General features: G+C 37.1%; 1 protein-coding gene across 1 annotated transcript in view; it reads right to left on the bottom strand.

The window, feature by feature from the left end:
• ADGRA3 (adhesion G protein-coupled receptor A3) overlaps window positions 1–18,226 on the bottom strand; it is a 57,774-nt gene that overhangs the window by 17,458 nt on the left and 22,090 nt on the right. The window contains exons 3-10 of the mRNA XM_063336038.1: window positions 17,921–17,992; window positions 16,634–16,705; window positions 15,673–15,744; window positions 13,966–14,126; window positions 12,867–13,080; window positions 11,750–11,914; window positions 4,983–5,184; window positions 739–888 (exon numbers count right to left, since the gene is read on the bottom strand). Coding sequence (XP_063192108.1) covers window positions 739–888; window positions 4,983–5,184; window positions 11,750–11,914; window positions 12,867–13,080; window positions 13,966–14,126; window positions 15,673–15,744; window positions 16,634–16,705; window positions 17,921–17,992 — 1,108 coding nt within the window. The remainder of the gene's footprint in view (window positions 1–738; window positions 889–4,982; window positions 5,185–11,749; window positions 11,915–12,866; window positions 13,081–13,965; window positions 14,127–15,672; window positions 15,745–16,633; window positions 16,706–17,920; window positions 17,993–18,226) is intronic.

Genomic DNA, 18,226 nt, shown 5'->3' on the forward strand with positions numbered 1-18,226 from the left:
CTACAAAGAATTTACAACCAGCATTTATGGTTTGCTGAGGGTGGACGGGGAAATTTGGCTTTTTTTTTTTTGCGCAAGTTTAAAATTGACGCATTGTGGTCTCCAACTTCCCAACATGCACTGTACAGTGAGATCAATATAACCTCTGTTCAGCAGTGAAACAGAGAGTTCCTACCCACTGGTGGGACTACTCAACCACTCGCATTTTTCTCTCCAACAGTGAGCGTTCTCTAAGATTTTATTTTAACGTCTTATCTTATATCCTGCAAGATATAGGAATACTGAAAACCTTAGAGATACAGCTCAATACTGAATAAAGACAGCCTACCATGGTGGGAGGGGAGAAGATAAGTCTTGTTTTATTCATTATTGAGAGGATCTCTGAGGCTTTCATTATTTGTATTTTTAGATAAGAACATACCAATGAAAACCTGTGTGACCCACTCCATATTAAATAAAAACAGACTTACTGTACCCATCTCCCTGCTCCAGTGCTGACCAGAGGTGTTACTCACATTACAGGTCCAGTGAATGCTGGATCATCTCAGCGCGAATGCAAAGTCTGTGACCATGGGTCAGCAACTTCAGGGACCTACTAAACAAACAAAAACATGGAATAGAATCTGATAATCCACTAACTGAGTGCCTGCATCTAACGTTGAGAAGGTTTCACTGCTCAGAATACTTAAGGACAAACACTTTGATTATCTTTAAAGTGATGGCAAATTATCCAGTTACCTCTTTATATTTTTCAGCAAATCTTCCAAATTTCTCTATCATTTCAGCCACAAAAATAACATCCATCTTATCAGAAAAATTTGCTGCTTCAACAGTGTAAGCCAAGAGCTGTCTTGCTGTTGCCACTGCATTGGTAAGGTTGAGCGGCATCTACACAGAGAACAAACATAAGCATTTTGAAGAAGGGAAAATTAAGCACAAGACAGAGACAACGCTTCAACAATTAATAAGCAAGCATTTTCCCAAAGAGGACAGCAATCCCCATGGGGATCACAGTGTTTTAAGTAGCCAGGGACTACCACCTTATCTATTAGCAAAAACATCTCCTACAAGCCAGAGAAACAGCATTTGTATCTGCAGCCAGAAAACGTGTCACATCCTCTTGTCCTAGAAGAGAGAGAGGTTGCACCAAGAAAAGCAGAAGAAAAAAAAAAAAAAGTATGTCAAATGCTTATTTTCCTATTTACCAGAGCCTAGACATGACAACACAGAGCTCCTATAGTATGGCATTTTATAGCAAAAGAAGCCAAAAGAAATTCAAGCACACTACGGCTGTAGCACTCCTTGTTGATTCTGTAATTACAGAAAGCATTCGGAATGGAACACACGCAAAACAACAAAGAACAACCAACAAGACAGATCCTCTCTATGATAAAGCTCATGATTTCCTTCCTGAAACAAGCACCATGCTGGAAAATTCTTCACTAAATAGTACACAACATCAACATGTCTCTGAGCTAGCAGGGACCAAAAATGTGGAAATTTCCGCAGTGGAAAGCTGTGCAAATGTTATCAGCTCATGTTCAGATGCTGTTTATCCACAATAATCCAAACTAGAGATGTCCCATCTCTACTTTTTTTTGGTGTACAGGTCTCTTGTCTGCCCTACTGGATTTGCAATGTGCCACATAAGCACAACTATACATATGTTCCTGCTGGTCTTGATAATTGTACATAGATTTTAATGCAATTAATGGAAGATTATTCTTTTTCCAAAACACTAGAAGTCATGCATTTAAAAGTGTAAATGAAGTTCAAAGTCATAACACACATTAAGCAAAGTCAACTTTCAAATTCAGATACTCTTTTTAATGTCTTTGAACTTTTTCTTTAAACATTAATTTCTTTTCACCTAAAACTATACCTGTACGATACAAAAACAAGAACAGTGAAATATAAATGTTCTTGCATAAACATTACAGAAGTTTCACTTCATTTTCAACTTATTCCTCTACTTGATTTAAATTGCTTGGCAGAGTTCTAGTGTTCAAAACGGCTCAACTGCCTTTGCGTTCTAAGGCTCTAAAGATGCTTATTATATTCTTATATTTAATATTAAGTCTGAGAGACAATAAGTTTCTGTACAGAATACTGCTAAAAATTACAGACCTACTACACCTAAAGAGGAAGGCTCTAATGAGTAAAAACAACTCTTAAAACCAAAACATGCCACTTCTCCCTTAAAAAAAAAAAAAAAAAAATTTTGAAACCTCTATTTCAGTGTCCCATACCTGTGTGCATGTATTTTTAAGCAGACAATAGAAGTCATCTACTTCACACATGGAAATTATACTTCTGCTTTCCTGAAGACACCAATCTGACCCTCACATTTTAAACTTCTTAACACGAAGGTGGCAACATTCTTCCGTGACCTAATAAATGTTGGCTAAGCAAGAGGAGTTCTAACAGGCTGAAGTAATCTAGGCTCTTCAGCAGCTGGGCTACAGTGCCTAGGCAGGAGTAGTGTCAAGCTGTTACAGACCACGTGGAAAAATGTAAATTCTCAGATGAGGAAGAGGAAAAGGAAAACCAGCAGCATCAAAACTCTCAATAATCAAACGCTTAACCTTGCTGTGTCCCACAAAGGGATTCCCAGCATTATCTCCCAGCTGCTAGCCAGTCATTAAGCACCACTGCTCCCCCTTTCAGCCCTCAAACATGTTTCTTGTGACTAAGCCATGGCACCCACCTCTAGTGCTAGGAATGTAAAGCACAAGCAGTTATGTCAACCCTTAAGTTTAACTTGAACCAGAACAGGCAGTACTTCCCCTTTCTCTCCCTCCCACCGTTCCACGTTTCTTACACCAGTGCTCATGGGTCACAGAATCACAGAATGGTCGGGGCTGGAAGGGACCTCTGGAGATCATCTAGTCCAAGCCCCTGCCAGAGCAGGTTCCCCCAGAGCAGGCTGGACAGGAATGCATCCAGGCGGGTTGTGAATATCCCCAGAGAAGGAGACTCCACAGCCTCTCTGGGCAGCCTGTGCCAGTGCTCTGCCACTCTCAAAGTAAAGAAGATTTTCTTCATGTCAAGATGGAATTTCCTGTGTTCCAGTTTGTGTCTGCTGCCCCTCGTCCTGTCACCAGGCACCACTGAGAAGAGTCTGATGCCACCATCCTCTTGACACCCACCCTTTAGATATTGATAAGCATTGATAAGATCACCTCTCGGTCTTCTCTTCTCCAGGCTAAACAGACCAAGGTCTCTAAGCCTTTCCTCATAAGAGAGGTGCTGCATTCTCTTGATCATCTTTGTAGCCTTCCACTGTACTCTCTCCAGTAGTTTCCTGTCCTTGAACCGGGGAGCCCAGAACTGGACACAGTACTCCAGATGCGGGCTCACCAGGGCAGAGTAGAGGGGGAGGATGACCTCCCTCGACCTGCTGGCCATGCTCTTCTCAATGCACCCCAGGATGCCATTGGCCTTCTTGGCCACAAGGGCACATTGCTGACTCATGGGCAACTTGTTGTCCACCAGGACTCCCAGGTATCTCTCTACAGAGCTGCCTTCCAGCAGGTCAGCCCCCAGCCTGTACTGGTGCATGGGGTTATTCCTCCCTGGATGCAGGACCATACATTTGCCCTTGTTGAATTTCATAAGGTTCCTCTCTGCCCAACTCTCCAGCCTGTCCAGGTCTCGCTGAATGGCAGCACTGCGTTCTGGCGTGTCAGCCACCCTTCCCAGTTTTGTATCATCAGCAAACTTGCTGAGGGTACACTCTGTCCCCCAAGGGCACCAGATCAGGAAGCTAAAAAGCTGTGTCTGCATTAGTAAGGAACTGAACACAGAGGGAGCAAGTCAGCAACAACCAATCTACACAATATGCAGCAGTTCGATGCTTGCACCTCAAACTAGATTTAGTCCAAACCGCTGGACATCAAGCCTTCACCATGTGAATAAATCGGAGACATCCAAAGGGCAAATATCAGTTTAGATCCCAATTGTCCCAGTTAGGGGCTGCTGCTGTGCTTCTGACACACAGAGTGAAGTTTCCTCTAAAAGAATGTGAGCTCCCACACTAAAAGACTCTGAACACATGCAACACACAGTAATCCTACCCTGAGGTCACACAAGCACCATGGTCCATGTTAAATGTGGATGGTGCTACCAACATCATCAACTCAAGTGGCATAGCCGGATCATTAAAAAAAAAAAAAAAACCAACCAAAACCACAACCCCAAAACCCACCACACCAAAAAAAATCCCAAAAATATTCTCACATCTCCACAGTTTCACTTGTTGCACTGATGCTAGCAATCTGACAGTGTGCACTGGAAAATACCAAGCTTAAATCAGAAAGTTTAAAGCTTTATGGAGAAGTTTTTACAATAGAGCACCTACACATACAAGGTTGGGTACATCACTGTAGAATGGTGTTTGTGAAAGTGTGCACTAACTATAGGTAAGCCTCTAAATTAGTTTGGAGCTGTAAAATTTTGTTTCATAGCTACATTTAAAAATCCAGAATACTCTCCTGTATCCTGGTCAGTACTACCAACTTAGAGAAATCGAGTTAATACTCACCACTTTCCCTAGTTAACTCTCATAAGCCCCGCCAAGTCTATTAAGAGGTTTACAGCAACAGAGGCAGAGCAGTTTGACTACTCTCTATAGCTGTTCTCCATTACAACTTCAGCCTGCCTTGTTTCTTTATAGGGTGTGGGCAGGGCAGGGCATCCAGTTGACAAAAGCAATAATGACAAGTACTATTCTCTTATGCTTTACACAAGTACACCAAAGAATAAAATTTTCCTTGCACTTCCAGTCTGGGGGCGCTCATAATTGAATCAAACACTAAACATAGACCTAGAAGTTCTAGCGTTGTACTCAGAGGCGTGTGTTCATCACAATTCATCCAGGCCACCTGTATTACCAGCTTAAAAAAAAAAATAAAAAGGAGAAACAGACTTTTGAATTTTTATTTTCATTAAAGAATTTGATTTTATAGAAATGCACAAATTACCTGGTTGAACATATAAAGAACGCGAGTCACATCATTCGCATATTGGCACCTGGAGTAGTCCTCTTCTGCCCAGTAGCCTCCCCTGTCGCATCTGCGCCATGCTCTTCTCTCATCTTGTGAGTTGCCAGGATATATCCCACTGCCAGCAGAATAACGTGTACACAGCAGGTATGCTGTGATGCCTGCCAACGTTCTAGGCCACCTGGGGAGTCAAAAGCAAAAAAAAAGTTAGACAAATTTACATGACAAGTAAATAAAAGGATTAAGCACTACAACATGAAATAAAGAGACACTCAAAACTAAGCATCTCTAAACTATTTAAAGGGCCACCTTGGCTCGCCTTCAGTATTTTCAAGCTGTTCATATTTGTGTACTATTAACAAAACAAGTTCTAATGCTAGCATGCTTTTTTTTTTTTTTAATTCTTTCATGAGGCTGCAGGTGGAGAGAAAAAGGTGTTTATAAATTTACTAAAAATAGTTTACAGGTTTTTTTTATACAAAACCCTTGCCTACTTCATGAAAAATTCTGTATTAACACTATAAAACCAGTTAAATACATAATAGAAAACCCTGCAAGCTTTCTAGTTGTCCTGTTCACATGCATCGATGTAACTTTCAAATGACTGCATTCATATCAATACTAAACCACAGATATGAACAGAAGAATACACTTATAGTAATTAAGAAACAGTAGCAGTAGTACAACCACTTGAACAATTTTGCAACCAAACATAATATCTAATAGAAACTAAATAGGAAAAGAAGGTGTTCATAAAGTTAAGAAAATAAAAAAGAATTCCTTTCACTCAAGGTAGGTGGAGGTAAGCACTTTTTAAGAAAACTTTTAACATTCTCTCAACTTCCTCCTCTGTAATTTTATTACATACTTTATCTGTATAAACATATACACAGATAAAAGTGAAATAAAGAATAAATAAGCACATTAGTTAAATTGCAATATGCCTTTAGTGCGCTGATCGCTCATGAGATCAGAACTGATTCAAAGTAAATATAAGAATAGAAGGAAACCACTTCTGAATTAAGTTGGAATGCTGAGAAGAGGGGAGGACAGGGACAAGGAATGCCAGCCAGTCTGCCTGCCCCTGCTACGATAGGCATAAGCAGTATTTTATCATTCAGAACACCAATACCTGAAGTTTAAAAGCAAAAAGCATACATACCTACACTGCAGAATGCTAAGTGTCTCAAATCCAGCAACCCAACATATAAGGTTTAACTAAAACTAAGAACAAGAGAGCTTCATCTGATCATCCCAGGCTTTCTGTACCATAATTAAGGTTAGCTCTTAAGGCTGTTCAAGGAGCTTAACATACTTTTCCTCAGTTTTAAGTATTTCAAAGGGCCTTGCACAAAGCAGTTGTCTCCAAAAATTGAAATGGTCAAACAAATCAGTCTGCTAGATTACACTGGGATTTAAAGTTTGCTTTTATATCCGGACTGCATTTCAGTAAATGCCTGTTTAGTCTCTACTATCATTTAAATTAAGAGATGCTCAGAACATAACTATATTTAAAAAAGAAAATAAATAAATTCTGTGTTCACAGAAAGATAAAGATTTCCATTTCAGGAAATTAAAATTTAAGCAATACTACCACAGCAGAGACACTGAATGAGTCAGTTCCATTCTTCCTCCTCTTATTCATCTGTTAAGTAACTTCTCTTACTGAAGATGCTGGGATTTACCACAGTTCCTCCTCGAAGGAGAGAGTAACTCCAGGGATGGATGGACCAAGGCAAAAAGCTACACTTTTCAATTATACTAAATGATGCAAAAGGTAAACTTTTTGGGGTATACTGAAAGTCTTCTCTATCTCAAACTCCTATTTATTCCTAATCAGCTCTAACAGAACAATTTCAGCATGTTCAGTAATGGAAAACAGACTCTTACTTCAGGCCATTCTGGCAAAGATTACTTAGGTTTGGGCAACAAGCAACTCAAAGATAGCTGCTGGTGGCACCCTTAAAATGCACAGGTCACGGCAACAACTACGAAAGAATTCAAAGTCAGTAAGGTAACTAATGGAAAAGCCCAGACAATAATTACAACAAACCAAAATAGAAAAACAAAGGCTTTGGCATTACAAATCAGTTCTCCATATTGTAGTGACATCATTTAGTTAAGAAATGGAGAATTATCAACTATGGCCATCACCATAAGATCTGAATAGCAGAAGAGACACAAGATTATTTGGGCATCATCCAGCCTAGCAAATATGCATACACTTATATTCAGAGCCTCAGCAGACACTTCAAGAAATTAACGGAAGTGTCACCATTCAACCTTTATCAGAACAGAACTTATATCAGAACTGGTGACAATGGAGATGGTTAGATGAAAGAAGGAATAAATAAATAAATAAAAACAATTAGCACAGCTTTTAAATGCTAGGAATTACACACAGTTATTTTAGAGAATGCAAATTAATTCAAAGAACAGGTATAGAATCTACAATGGTAATATAAATTATTTACCATCTTTTCTCCCGTATAGAAGAAAAACCAGCAGAAAGGACAAAAGATAGATAAGAGCAAGTTATGGATTTGCTGGGAAGGGAGAAAGGGATAAGGGGATACAATACATGTAAATTTATCTAAGTCTCTGAAATTTCTGTATGGACAAATTAAAATAAAGTCTGATCAACACAGACCAGGGGAAAATCAAGCCCAAAACTAAGCAACTTCAATGCTCCCGCTTCTTAGGGGTACGTAATGAGCCTTCAGAGAATGAAGCCGAAAAGAAAACAGGCAGATGAGGACAACTAATAAATCAGCTGGCACAGCAGTTAGAAGACATGCAGGCCCACAAATGCCCTGCATGATACACCCCAAACCTCAGCTTCCAGAAAGCAGACTCAGGTTTCCAGAAACCCTGACGCTGGCATGCCAAAACATCATTTCCAAAACAATTCTATCAACACTGAAATTTTTGTATTAAATTTCTACATCAAAGATGCCACTTTGAAAGGGATTATTTGTCTCCCTCTTTACAGACAGTTTTCTAAAAGTTTTATTTTTCCAAAGCATTTTAAGTTAAAGTGTGGTCAGCTCAGTTTTGACTGGATGTATTGCCTTACAGACCGAGTGCCACATAGCCTTAGGATAATTTAAACTCTGCGGTCCCGGCAGACGTTGTATGACACAACCTCCAAGACAAATATTTTCACTGAAAAATGGCATGCGCCATTCCTTTCCTCACTATTCACACCTAGCACTAAAGAATTAGAAAAAGAGAAATCAGAGTGAAACAGCAAGACCCAAATGAAAAACAAGTTTTTCAGGAGAGCTTTAATTACTATATTTTTAAACAAGTATAAATTCTAAACTATATAATCTGGAACTTCTGTAGCCATCAAATGGGAAAAAAAAAAGAGAGTTTCTGTGTTTAACACTATTTCAAAGGTTATTAGAGTTTCACAAGATTATTTGCCTGCTCTCCCCATTCTTCTTGCCGCTTCCCCTATTTTTTTATCCATCTCTTTCCCTTTCGTTACTGTCCCTTTATTCCTACTGCATTTACTTTTCATTCATCTCCCTACACAGCATTTTATCATCTTTTACCACAATCTTCTCAAAAGAATATTAGCAATGCCAGATAGTCATATAGCGTGTGCTACCTTTATAACAAACTTACATATCTACAGAATCATTTTACTAATAAAACTAATATATTATTCATCTAATGATTCAGAGAGCTCTCCATTAAACCAGACATAAAAGGTGGGCAATTTAAAACTGCCATAATTTCACACACACAGAAAGAACACCAATGCGCAGTACCTTAAAGAGAAGCACTCTGTGGGGAACTGGGTCCCTTGTCCTCTTTCCTCTGCCACTGATACCCCTTGTTTGGGTACAAGTTTCTTTACAGCCCAACAGGGGACCGGTTTCAGCTGTAACTACACTTCCCTTATTCCATTTTTTTTTTTTTTTTTTTTTTTGCTAAATGAATGTTAACCTGGACCATTCTCAGCCAGGAACTGTTTCTTCCCAATACCTGTATAAGATGAGCTGATGAGACACACTCCACTTTCCATGAAGCCAGAGAAGACATTCCTCCAGACTAGTGACATGAAATTCTCATCATGCAAACACAGGCTACATAAGTTTGGCTGCATTCTTAATTTCTTGTGAGCCTAAGCTTGAATATCTTTCACAGTTTACCCAACTGCTAGCAGAAGTGCAAATTTGGACTGTATTAACACTCTTATTTCATCACTGTTTATAATTAGGTGCTCAAAATTTATCACATATACATGAGAGTAGACAGCTGTGGGGGAAAAGATGGTTCATTTACATTTAACTACTGTAATTTCATTTCAGAAAAAAAAAGCCAGACCATGAGATTAAAAAGGAATCCTTTCCTTCATGCATATTAATTCTGTTTTGAAAGCATTCATTTCTTTAAACTAACAATAACTTTCAGTTATAATGAGTTTTTATATTATAATTTCATTAGCTTACAGGTAGCCTAATATTTCTTATTACATCTTTCTTATTACATCCTAGTAAATCTCTAAATTGAGCATGACAACTACAGTTTTAAGATTACACCCAGTGTATAACAGTTTTCAAAAGGATAATTCTTATATTTATGAAAGAATTCTATCAACTACCAGCATAAAATTATACCAAACACAACAGTTGAAGGATTTACTGGAGCAGAAGCATTAGGTTACATTTTAACGTGCAAACTGTATTTTCAATTTAATCATGGATAGCAACATATTCAGGGACATTATCTAAGTAAGACTTAAAAAAAACCACCTAAATTTAAAAAAAATAGATTTGATGATGAAGACAGTTTTTGCCTAATCTTTATAAACTCATGCTAAACTACTATTACTGAGCCAAAGACACTGAAGACAAACTTCCTCCCCTTTGCTACACTTTGCTATCCCATCTCTGAAGGGATAAAAATCTGGATGCCAGTTTTGAAACAGCTTCCAAGCTAAAATGACTAACCAGTTCCAACTAAAAAACTATAAAATCAAATTCACCTAGGATCATTTACAGCCATCTGCTCAGAACCATTTTCTCACTAGTCAAAGCCTTATTTCCATATGGTCTCAAAGGTGAAAAATTACTCTTTATTATTACTCTACCTAAACTACAAATGGAAGTCTGCTATAGTAAACCCAGACATAGTGAACTTTTTGATAAGCTGAACATTTCCTGAAATCTTATTTCTTTCCACTGAATTCCAGAGGGGGGAAATCCTATTACACTGAACAGTCACTGAACAGCACAGGTTAATTTAATGGAAAACACTTTGAAATAAGCCTTTACCATCTGTTTTCACCTCTAATGGCAAATCAAAGAAGAACGATTCACACTTGTATCATTAAAAAAATGCATAAGTGATTTAAATAGATGTGTTCTTTGATGAATACAGCATGCATCTGTTTGACTTTCTTCACCTTTTATCTTAAGCAGGAAGTTCTCATTTTCTAATGTAATGCTCATCCCTGCAATTGAAACCACCACAGTGTAAAAAGAAGATATGCACAAAGTTTCTTATATAAATAATTCCTTACAATGTGAAAGTGAAGCTCTTCAGTAGTTCCAAATTGCCCCTGTGCAGCAAGTGATCTTAACACTACTTCCCTTACTGACAGATCCTCATACTCAGACACCAGCTACCCTTTTTCTCAAACTGTCCAAGTGATGAACATAAAGATGAACTCAGAACAAATGCTCTCAGCCAGGACTTTACCTGAATTTCTGCTACAACTGGAGAAGGCCTTCTGCACTTGAAAGCTTGTCTTCTCTCCCCCCAGCAATATACTTTAACTTACCTTCCATTTCTTAAAATAAAATATTTATGGTCTTAGATTAGCTGTATAGGAAGAAGGTGACTTTAGAGCACTCTAATGTACACAGGCAAAAGAAGAAAATGTTGTAAGTGTAAACAAAAGATCAAGCAGAAGATCAACACAGCCAAGCAGCATAAGAAAACTGAAAATGAGTGGGTAAAAGCAGTTATTATAACATTAATAAACCCTACAAACTGTAGTGAAAACATATGCTATGACATACGCTAATTCTCAGTAGGAGCTACTGCAGGGCAGCACAACACAGAGTAGTTATAAAGGGCATTACCTTACATATAGAGAATCTATACAGAAGCTATCTGTTACAGCTGGCACCTCCAGGAGTAACGTGTTGTTAGAGTAACCAGCAGCAGAAAGATCAGAAAAGGGAAAACAGGTGAAGAGGTAAGAACAAAACATAAAATACTCTGTAATACCCAACACAATGGAACATCAGAGCTACAACTACAGTCCCAAGAATCATTAAGAGGAAGCACCATTCTTATTATTTACTCTAGTACTCACAAGGGAGGAATCATCATCTGTTTCCGAGACAATGATTTTGTTGTACGGGAGCAGGAGGGTTTTAAAACCCTGATGGGAACTCCCCCTCAGTATGCAGTCCAACTCTAACTTACAGATCATCTAAGAAGTTTTACTCAATTCCAATAATTTCCTGTATATATTTCAAATATCATCATTTACTTTCCATCTATTCCAAAGATGTGAGTTAAGAGGCTCAAAGTTTAACATTTCATGGCATAGCTGTGTGCGCTTCTTTCAACACATACTAATTTAGAACAGTTAAGAATGTTACACACCATTTACAAATGCATGTCCACATAGGTGCCTTTAAAGGATAATACCTTAGTTAAAAACAAAACGAAATGGATCTTTCTTTTCTCAGAAAAAAATAAAAATCAAGGTTACCAACCTGAAGTCCCCTTTATTGTTCACAACCCTCTCTGGAGGGCAGTACTGCGCAGAACTTTCTAACACCACAATGTCTACTGTCCTTGTGTTATTCCCGCGTCTGGTTTGTACATGGCAGCCCCAGTTTCCTGTGGAGCCAGCCTGAATGTTTGAGATTGTCAGTGCACTGGGAAGATAAAATAAACAAATAAGAGGCAACAGTCTTGCAATAAAATTTATGTAAGCTTTTACCAAAAGATGAATAAAGTATAGAAAGACAATGGAAGAAACAATCAATTACATACAACTGTGAGTGATCTTACAAAACCAGAGCTGTCTATGAATCCATGTACTATAACTAACAGAGAAATATTTACTATTCTTCTAGCCCTCAATTCTGCCAAGGTATGAAAAAAAAAAAGAACAGCCAAAGAAAAAAGTTCCTTGACTTCAGAAAGAAGAGATAATTCCCCAAGCGTTATCATTGCTCTTCAACACAAAATTTTTATAGTTGTTCCAGAAAGGCCAAACTACAGTAACTTCCCAAATGCATAATCTGTGATGGTTAGGAGCCCTAATTTACTAATACAATTACAGGATATATAACTACTCCGTAGATGCTGAATGAGTCAAAAATCTGCTGCAGGCAGAATAAATTATACTTATAGATCTCTGCTGGAGAACTTTGATATTACCAACTGTGGTGTGCTCAAAAGGAAGAGGAAAGAATCAATGAGCAGTTCACTTAAATGTCTTGCTTTCATAATTTTGATGTACCAAGAGAACAAATGTATCCTACCACAAACATATTTTACATGAACTGCAATGGGTAATGCAGATAACTAAAACCCAACTGCAATAGTCCTGGACAACCTGCTATAGCTAAACCCGTTTTAAAAAAGTAGCTGGGTTTGACTAACCAAATCTCTAAACCACCTTCCTGAAACTTGATCATTAGTAACAGTGACCAAAGCCATGTAATTTAAGAGACACGTGAAGTTACAGAGTACTTGGGAAGTGTCTGCCTGCATAGGTTCAACTCAGCAAGGATATAAGAGGGCCTTACAGGTTATGGAAATGTCACTAAATCAGAGCAGAAAATAAGGAGTGGGAAATACATTTTCTCTTTAGAGATTCACCTTGCAATCAGTGAGCAGTTATGAATCATGTTTTTTTCAACAAAAATACCCTGGGACTCATCAGTTTCCACTATCTTTCCATCCTGATACCACAAGACTTGCATGTCTTGATCAATATACGAAGCCATGCATTGGAAGGGTAGACTATCTCCTTCAAAGACAACCTGACGGTGAGATGGAGTCATATAGAAAGATGGTAATTCAAGCGGTGGTTCTAGAATTCAAGAAATAAAAGCACAATTAATAGCAAGAATCTGATATAGACATACTTTTCAAAAGAGGAGGAAAAATACACTAACTGAGAATCAATTATTGTAAACTCCTTGTAAATTGCATCTTGCAAGATTTATATAAAAAATACATTTGATGCATCGGACATGAAAAATACAAGTTCTCCTCATATTCTTTTTCAAAAAATGTATTCCTTTAACGTAATACATTTCAATAATTTTTTTGCCGGCCCACATCCAAATTATGTGAAAAATATAAACTTGAATGAAAAATATATTTATGCATTTAATTTCTTCACAATTTCTCACTATTAATATTTCAAAATCACAAATACATATGTTTTATTGTTTTGACAGACAGAATAATACAACAAAGAAGTTAAGTAAGTTGATCATGGTTTCATCACAACAAGGTGGCTAATCAACAACAGAACCACCATGTAGGGAAGTCAGTCATAAAATGAAGATCTTTTAACTTCAGGAATTTGGGCTTGGAATAATTAGCATATCTGAAGTTAGACAGCTAGACTTTGGAAAAAAATATTAGTTTCTGATTCCTCTTGAGAATTTTAAGTAAAAATGCCTGGAAAACATGGATCACCAGGAAAAAAGAGTTTATCTTCAGGGAGTGCTACTCATCCTTAGTTTCCATGGACTAACATCCACAATCAACAATTTATTTATTATTTATTTCCAAAAGCAAACAACACTACCACAACAAGTGATCAGCCTCTGAAATCACTATTACCACTATCACATAGAAGTGCTGAATTTCAGGGAAATAAAATAAAGATATAAAGCCTGTTCACTAATATTAACACAATACAGAATGCGTTAGAAAGTAAGTATGAGTTGTCAGGAGTGCTTACCACAGGTCAGAAGCTCCTGCTTAACACCGGTCACTGTTTGCGACTGAAGTGACTTGGGATAGGCACATTTAGTTTCACGTACAGTTATATTTCTTTCTTTTAACCACTGATGCATCCACAGTATGTTGCAATCGCAAAGAAGATAATCAGTCTGAAATTCTCTGCAATACAGAAATAGGTATTCACAGCGACAAAAAGCAACACCCTAAGGTCTGAAAGCTTGACATCAACAGCTGTACAACGCCTCTCATTCTCACAGACAACAAGCCGTCAAACCCCAGAATACAGTGGATTTGCCCACCACTACATACTGGAAGATACTCTAACACCCTGCAAGCTGTGGTCCGAGAACAAAAGTACACACTCCTCGAGAAAAGGAATCCTCTCCGTAAATATGAGGAACATCTAATACCTGTACGTGAAAAAGTTTCTAGTAATTTCTTTCATGGAGGGAGTATACGTTATTTAAGTGAGCATTAACAAGCAATTGCTTGAATATGCATCACCATAAACTTAAGAACACACTTCATTACTTCATTTTAGCAATCAAATGCTTTAACGGTAAAATAAACAGAAATATAAAAATAGCCTCTCACCCATTTCTCTTTTCAGAACCACTATTCACAATTTTAATGATAGTTTTATTCTGCTTTATATGAAAGCCCTATAAGGCTTTTCATTGATTCATAAAGTCTTCTCTGTATAATTTAATACTTTTTACTAAAAACACATACCAAACACCCCCATAGGTGTCTGTTGTAGTCAGCTAAATTAAAAGAGATCATAAATATTTTATCTGTTTAGAAACAGTTAAAAATTTATCAAAACATATCACTGTGTCTACATTGTTTTTTACCTCTAGTGAAATATTTGATTTTTATTTTTGCGAATGTCTAGAGGATAACACAACATCGCAGGCAGAACACTTCAAACACTAAATCAACATTCCTGTGAAACTCTATTTGGTCTTTGTTCACAGAAATTCCTCCAGACATACACATTTTTAATAGCGACAGTAATATCCAGGTTCTCTTGTCAGACCTGTGATGTTCTTGGACAGCACCCTTTATGTACACAATTAAAATACCAGGAATAGCAACTTATGGACAATTAAAATAAGATGGAGGAAGGAAAGAAACATTTGCCTTTATAAACAAGAAATTAACTCGGTGTCGAAGCCAGAAGTCAGAGCTTTTGTGAAAGCCCCAGTACAATGAGCCAACGGTCATGACTACCAGGGAAAAATACAAGCTAATCATCAGCACTGATGAATTTTTTTTTCCCATTTACTTTCTTCCTTACACAGGATTACAACTCTCATGAAATTAAAGGGGAGAAAAACAATATGAGGCTGAGATATACCCACTGTTATGTATAACAAAACTATACTGTTCTTCAAGGACTAAGAACTTCCTTAAAATATTTGTTCCCTTTGTTAAAAAAGGTGTAAAACACTATTTATTAAAAGTAATAGAACTTTCAGAAGCCCAGACGTTGTTATAGCTTTGTTCTCTCAGAACTGTAACGAATACTGAGCATCTTTTGAAGGAACACCCAAATATCTTTCCAGTGCACCTACTCAGATAAAGAAACCACTGTTATGAGGTTTAAAAGTAAAAAGGCAAAACTGTAGTACCAGCGTATATAAAATTTTTTTAAGAACACAAATGATCATGCCAATTAAGGTTAGATGCAATAAGTACTTACAGAGACTTTAGTGAACCGAGATGATCAAATGTTCCCTGTGTAAGTGTAGAAAACAGATTTCCAGAAAGATTCCTAAGAAGTAAAAGTATCAAGATTTGATGTTCAAGCAACTGACGTTTGAACTAAGAAAATCCCTCTTCAAGACAACATTATTTTAAAACCTACGAGATACCATTACAACACACTGTCATAGTTCACAAGACCATAAGAATAAAAATCAGGTCTGATGGCCTAGCAAAAATCCCAAAATAAACTGTTCCCAAATAGTTCTTTTTTAGCTGAAGAATTTTAAGATCAGAAACAAGGACTGAAAGCAAACTTTTTATTTAAAGCAACAACTAGCACATGTTGAGCATGTATTTCAAGTTTAAAAGTAAATTTGTTGTTCACAGTGAATTGATGTGTTGCTATTAACATGCAGTAAGAAGCATGTTTGATCTAGCCATATTTTTTTTAACATATTCTACATCCCACTTTCTCTGTATCAGTGAAAGCACTGCGTAAGAAGCTAACAACCACCCCAAAGAAACATTCCATAATCTTACATGTTATTTTCTTAGAGTAAATAAAGAACTACAACACGTGCAAGAAAGCCAGCACAACAGAACCACACTGATGCCATTGTAGAAGGCACGGATGTTAAAATATTCTGTAACTCTGTAATATTTTTATAGGGAAATATTTCGTACAGTCTGCTACTCCCTTCCCCCCACCTCCCGCTATATCTTCTAAGAAACTGAAAAATGGCTCCAAAGCAGACAGAGCATTGTGTGGTTTTCATCGCCCCCACTGTCCTTTGGGTTTTTTTTTAATCTTGCTACTGAGTAGCAGACCACAGTCATAGCCACACCGCATGTCTTTCAAGCACACACTTAAACTATTCCCACTGAAATGAAGAATGGTAACTTACATAAGACTAAAATGTAAGAAATTAAATTATATACAACAAAATTATACTTACAATCTAATAAGACTTACAAGTCCTCTAAATATATCTGCATTCAGGCAGCCTATTCTGTTATTAGTTAAGTCTCTATAAACAAAAAAAGGAAAAATCAGAATAAACTGTTTTATTTCCAAGTGACACACAGGCTGCAAACAGAAGTATTTCAACTAAAATTCATGAGTAACAGATTGCACCATATTTAGTCTTTTTCAGCAAAATCCAAGAGGTACTGCTATATGGGTGTACACACATGCACAGAGTCCTTATCCCATTTCTAAAGTAATAAAGGTTTGCCCACATACACTTAAATGAGCCCAGCCTGACCAGCAAATCCCCTTCAAACTGTCTTGGCTTACCCGACTACAAAGTAAATTTTCATATTGGTACAGTATATTCATCACACATGCTACATCATTTATTTTTTTGATGTCCCAGAGACCTATACTTGCGCACTTTTTGTACATAAACAGGAGACCACTTCTACATTTATACTTACATAAGTCTTTAAATACTATATTTCACAACGTAGGTCTTAAATCAAATTGCCAAAAAATTCTTAAAGAAATAAAAATTAAGCTTGCAAGTAGTAATGGTCCAGAACTGGTCCTTCAGCTTTATTTTTAAGGTTTTCAGAAGTGCAATTACCACAAATGAACATAAATACGACAAAAATTTAAGAAGAAAAGCTGTATTCTTTGGAGCAGACAGCAAAATCACTAAGACTTAAAAGCTTTCCCAGATATTCCAAAAACCTGAAGAGTGTTTTAATAAAAAGGAAAAAAAGGAATAAAAGCCAAGGTATAAATCCCAAAAAATGTGTTAATGCGAACGTTGGCACAACCGTCAATAAAGCAGCATTAACGGTGCTGTAACTTCAGTGTATTATTAATAGCAAGGAACTCTGTGTTCCACTATGACTTTGGGGAAAAAAAAAAAATCATGAGGAGTTTAACATTTAACAAAGCAAGACTTGATGGCATCAAAGCTCTGAATGAATGTTCACCCAGTGATGTTTCAAGTCACTGAAATACAAAAAGGGAGGAATAACACCAGGAGACTGTCAGTAAGAACAAGTGAGACAGCCAAGCCACAAGCAGCGGATGTTCTTCAGTCACAAGACTGAAAGCAGACTTTGTTTTATACTTACATATATGTGTGTGTATAAATTTAGACAGCATATACATATCCAGCTTTTAATACATAATAACTTTGCTGTCTAAATTTCCAGAACCTAAGACTTACTCTACGCTCAGAGGTTTTTGTTTGTTTCATTTAAATTGACTAGCTAGATATACTACTTACAGTCTTTTCAGAGACGAAAGCCCCAGAAAAGCTCCTGGATCTATAGTACTAATAAGGTTGTTCTTGAGGTCTCTGTGGAGAAAATTAAGACATTACATTTATCACAAGCTATGCTTTAAAACAGATATAGAAGCCTGAAGATACACTTGTCTCAACTTGTTTGAAAACTGCCCAAAAAGCCCATACAACACATTTCTACTTTCCCTAACATAGCTCCTTTCAAAATTTGAAAATCTGTGTGTTTTAACTAGAAAGAGGAATATAAACAGCACATGTATTCCTGTAAATATTCTATCAGTTCCTGTG

The sequence above is a fragment of the Chroicocephalus ridibundus genome, chromosome 5 (assembly GCF_963924245.1).
Source record: "Chroicocephalus ridibundus chromosome 5, bChrRid1.1, whole genome shotgun sequence".
Taxonomy (NCBI): domain Eukaryota; kingdom Metazoa; phylum Chordata; class Aves; order Charadriiformes; family Laridae; genus Chroicocephalus; species Chroicocephalus ridibundus.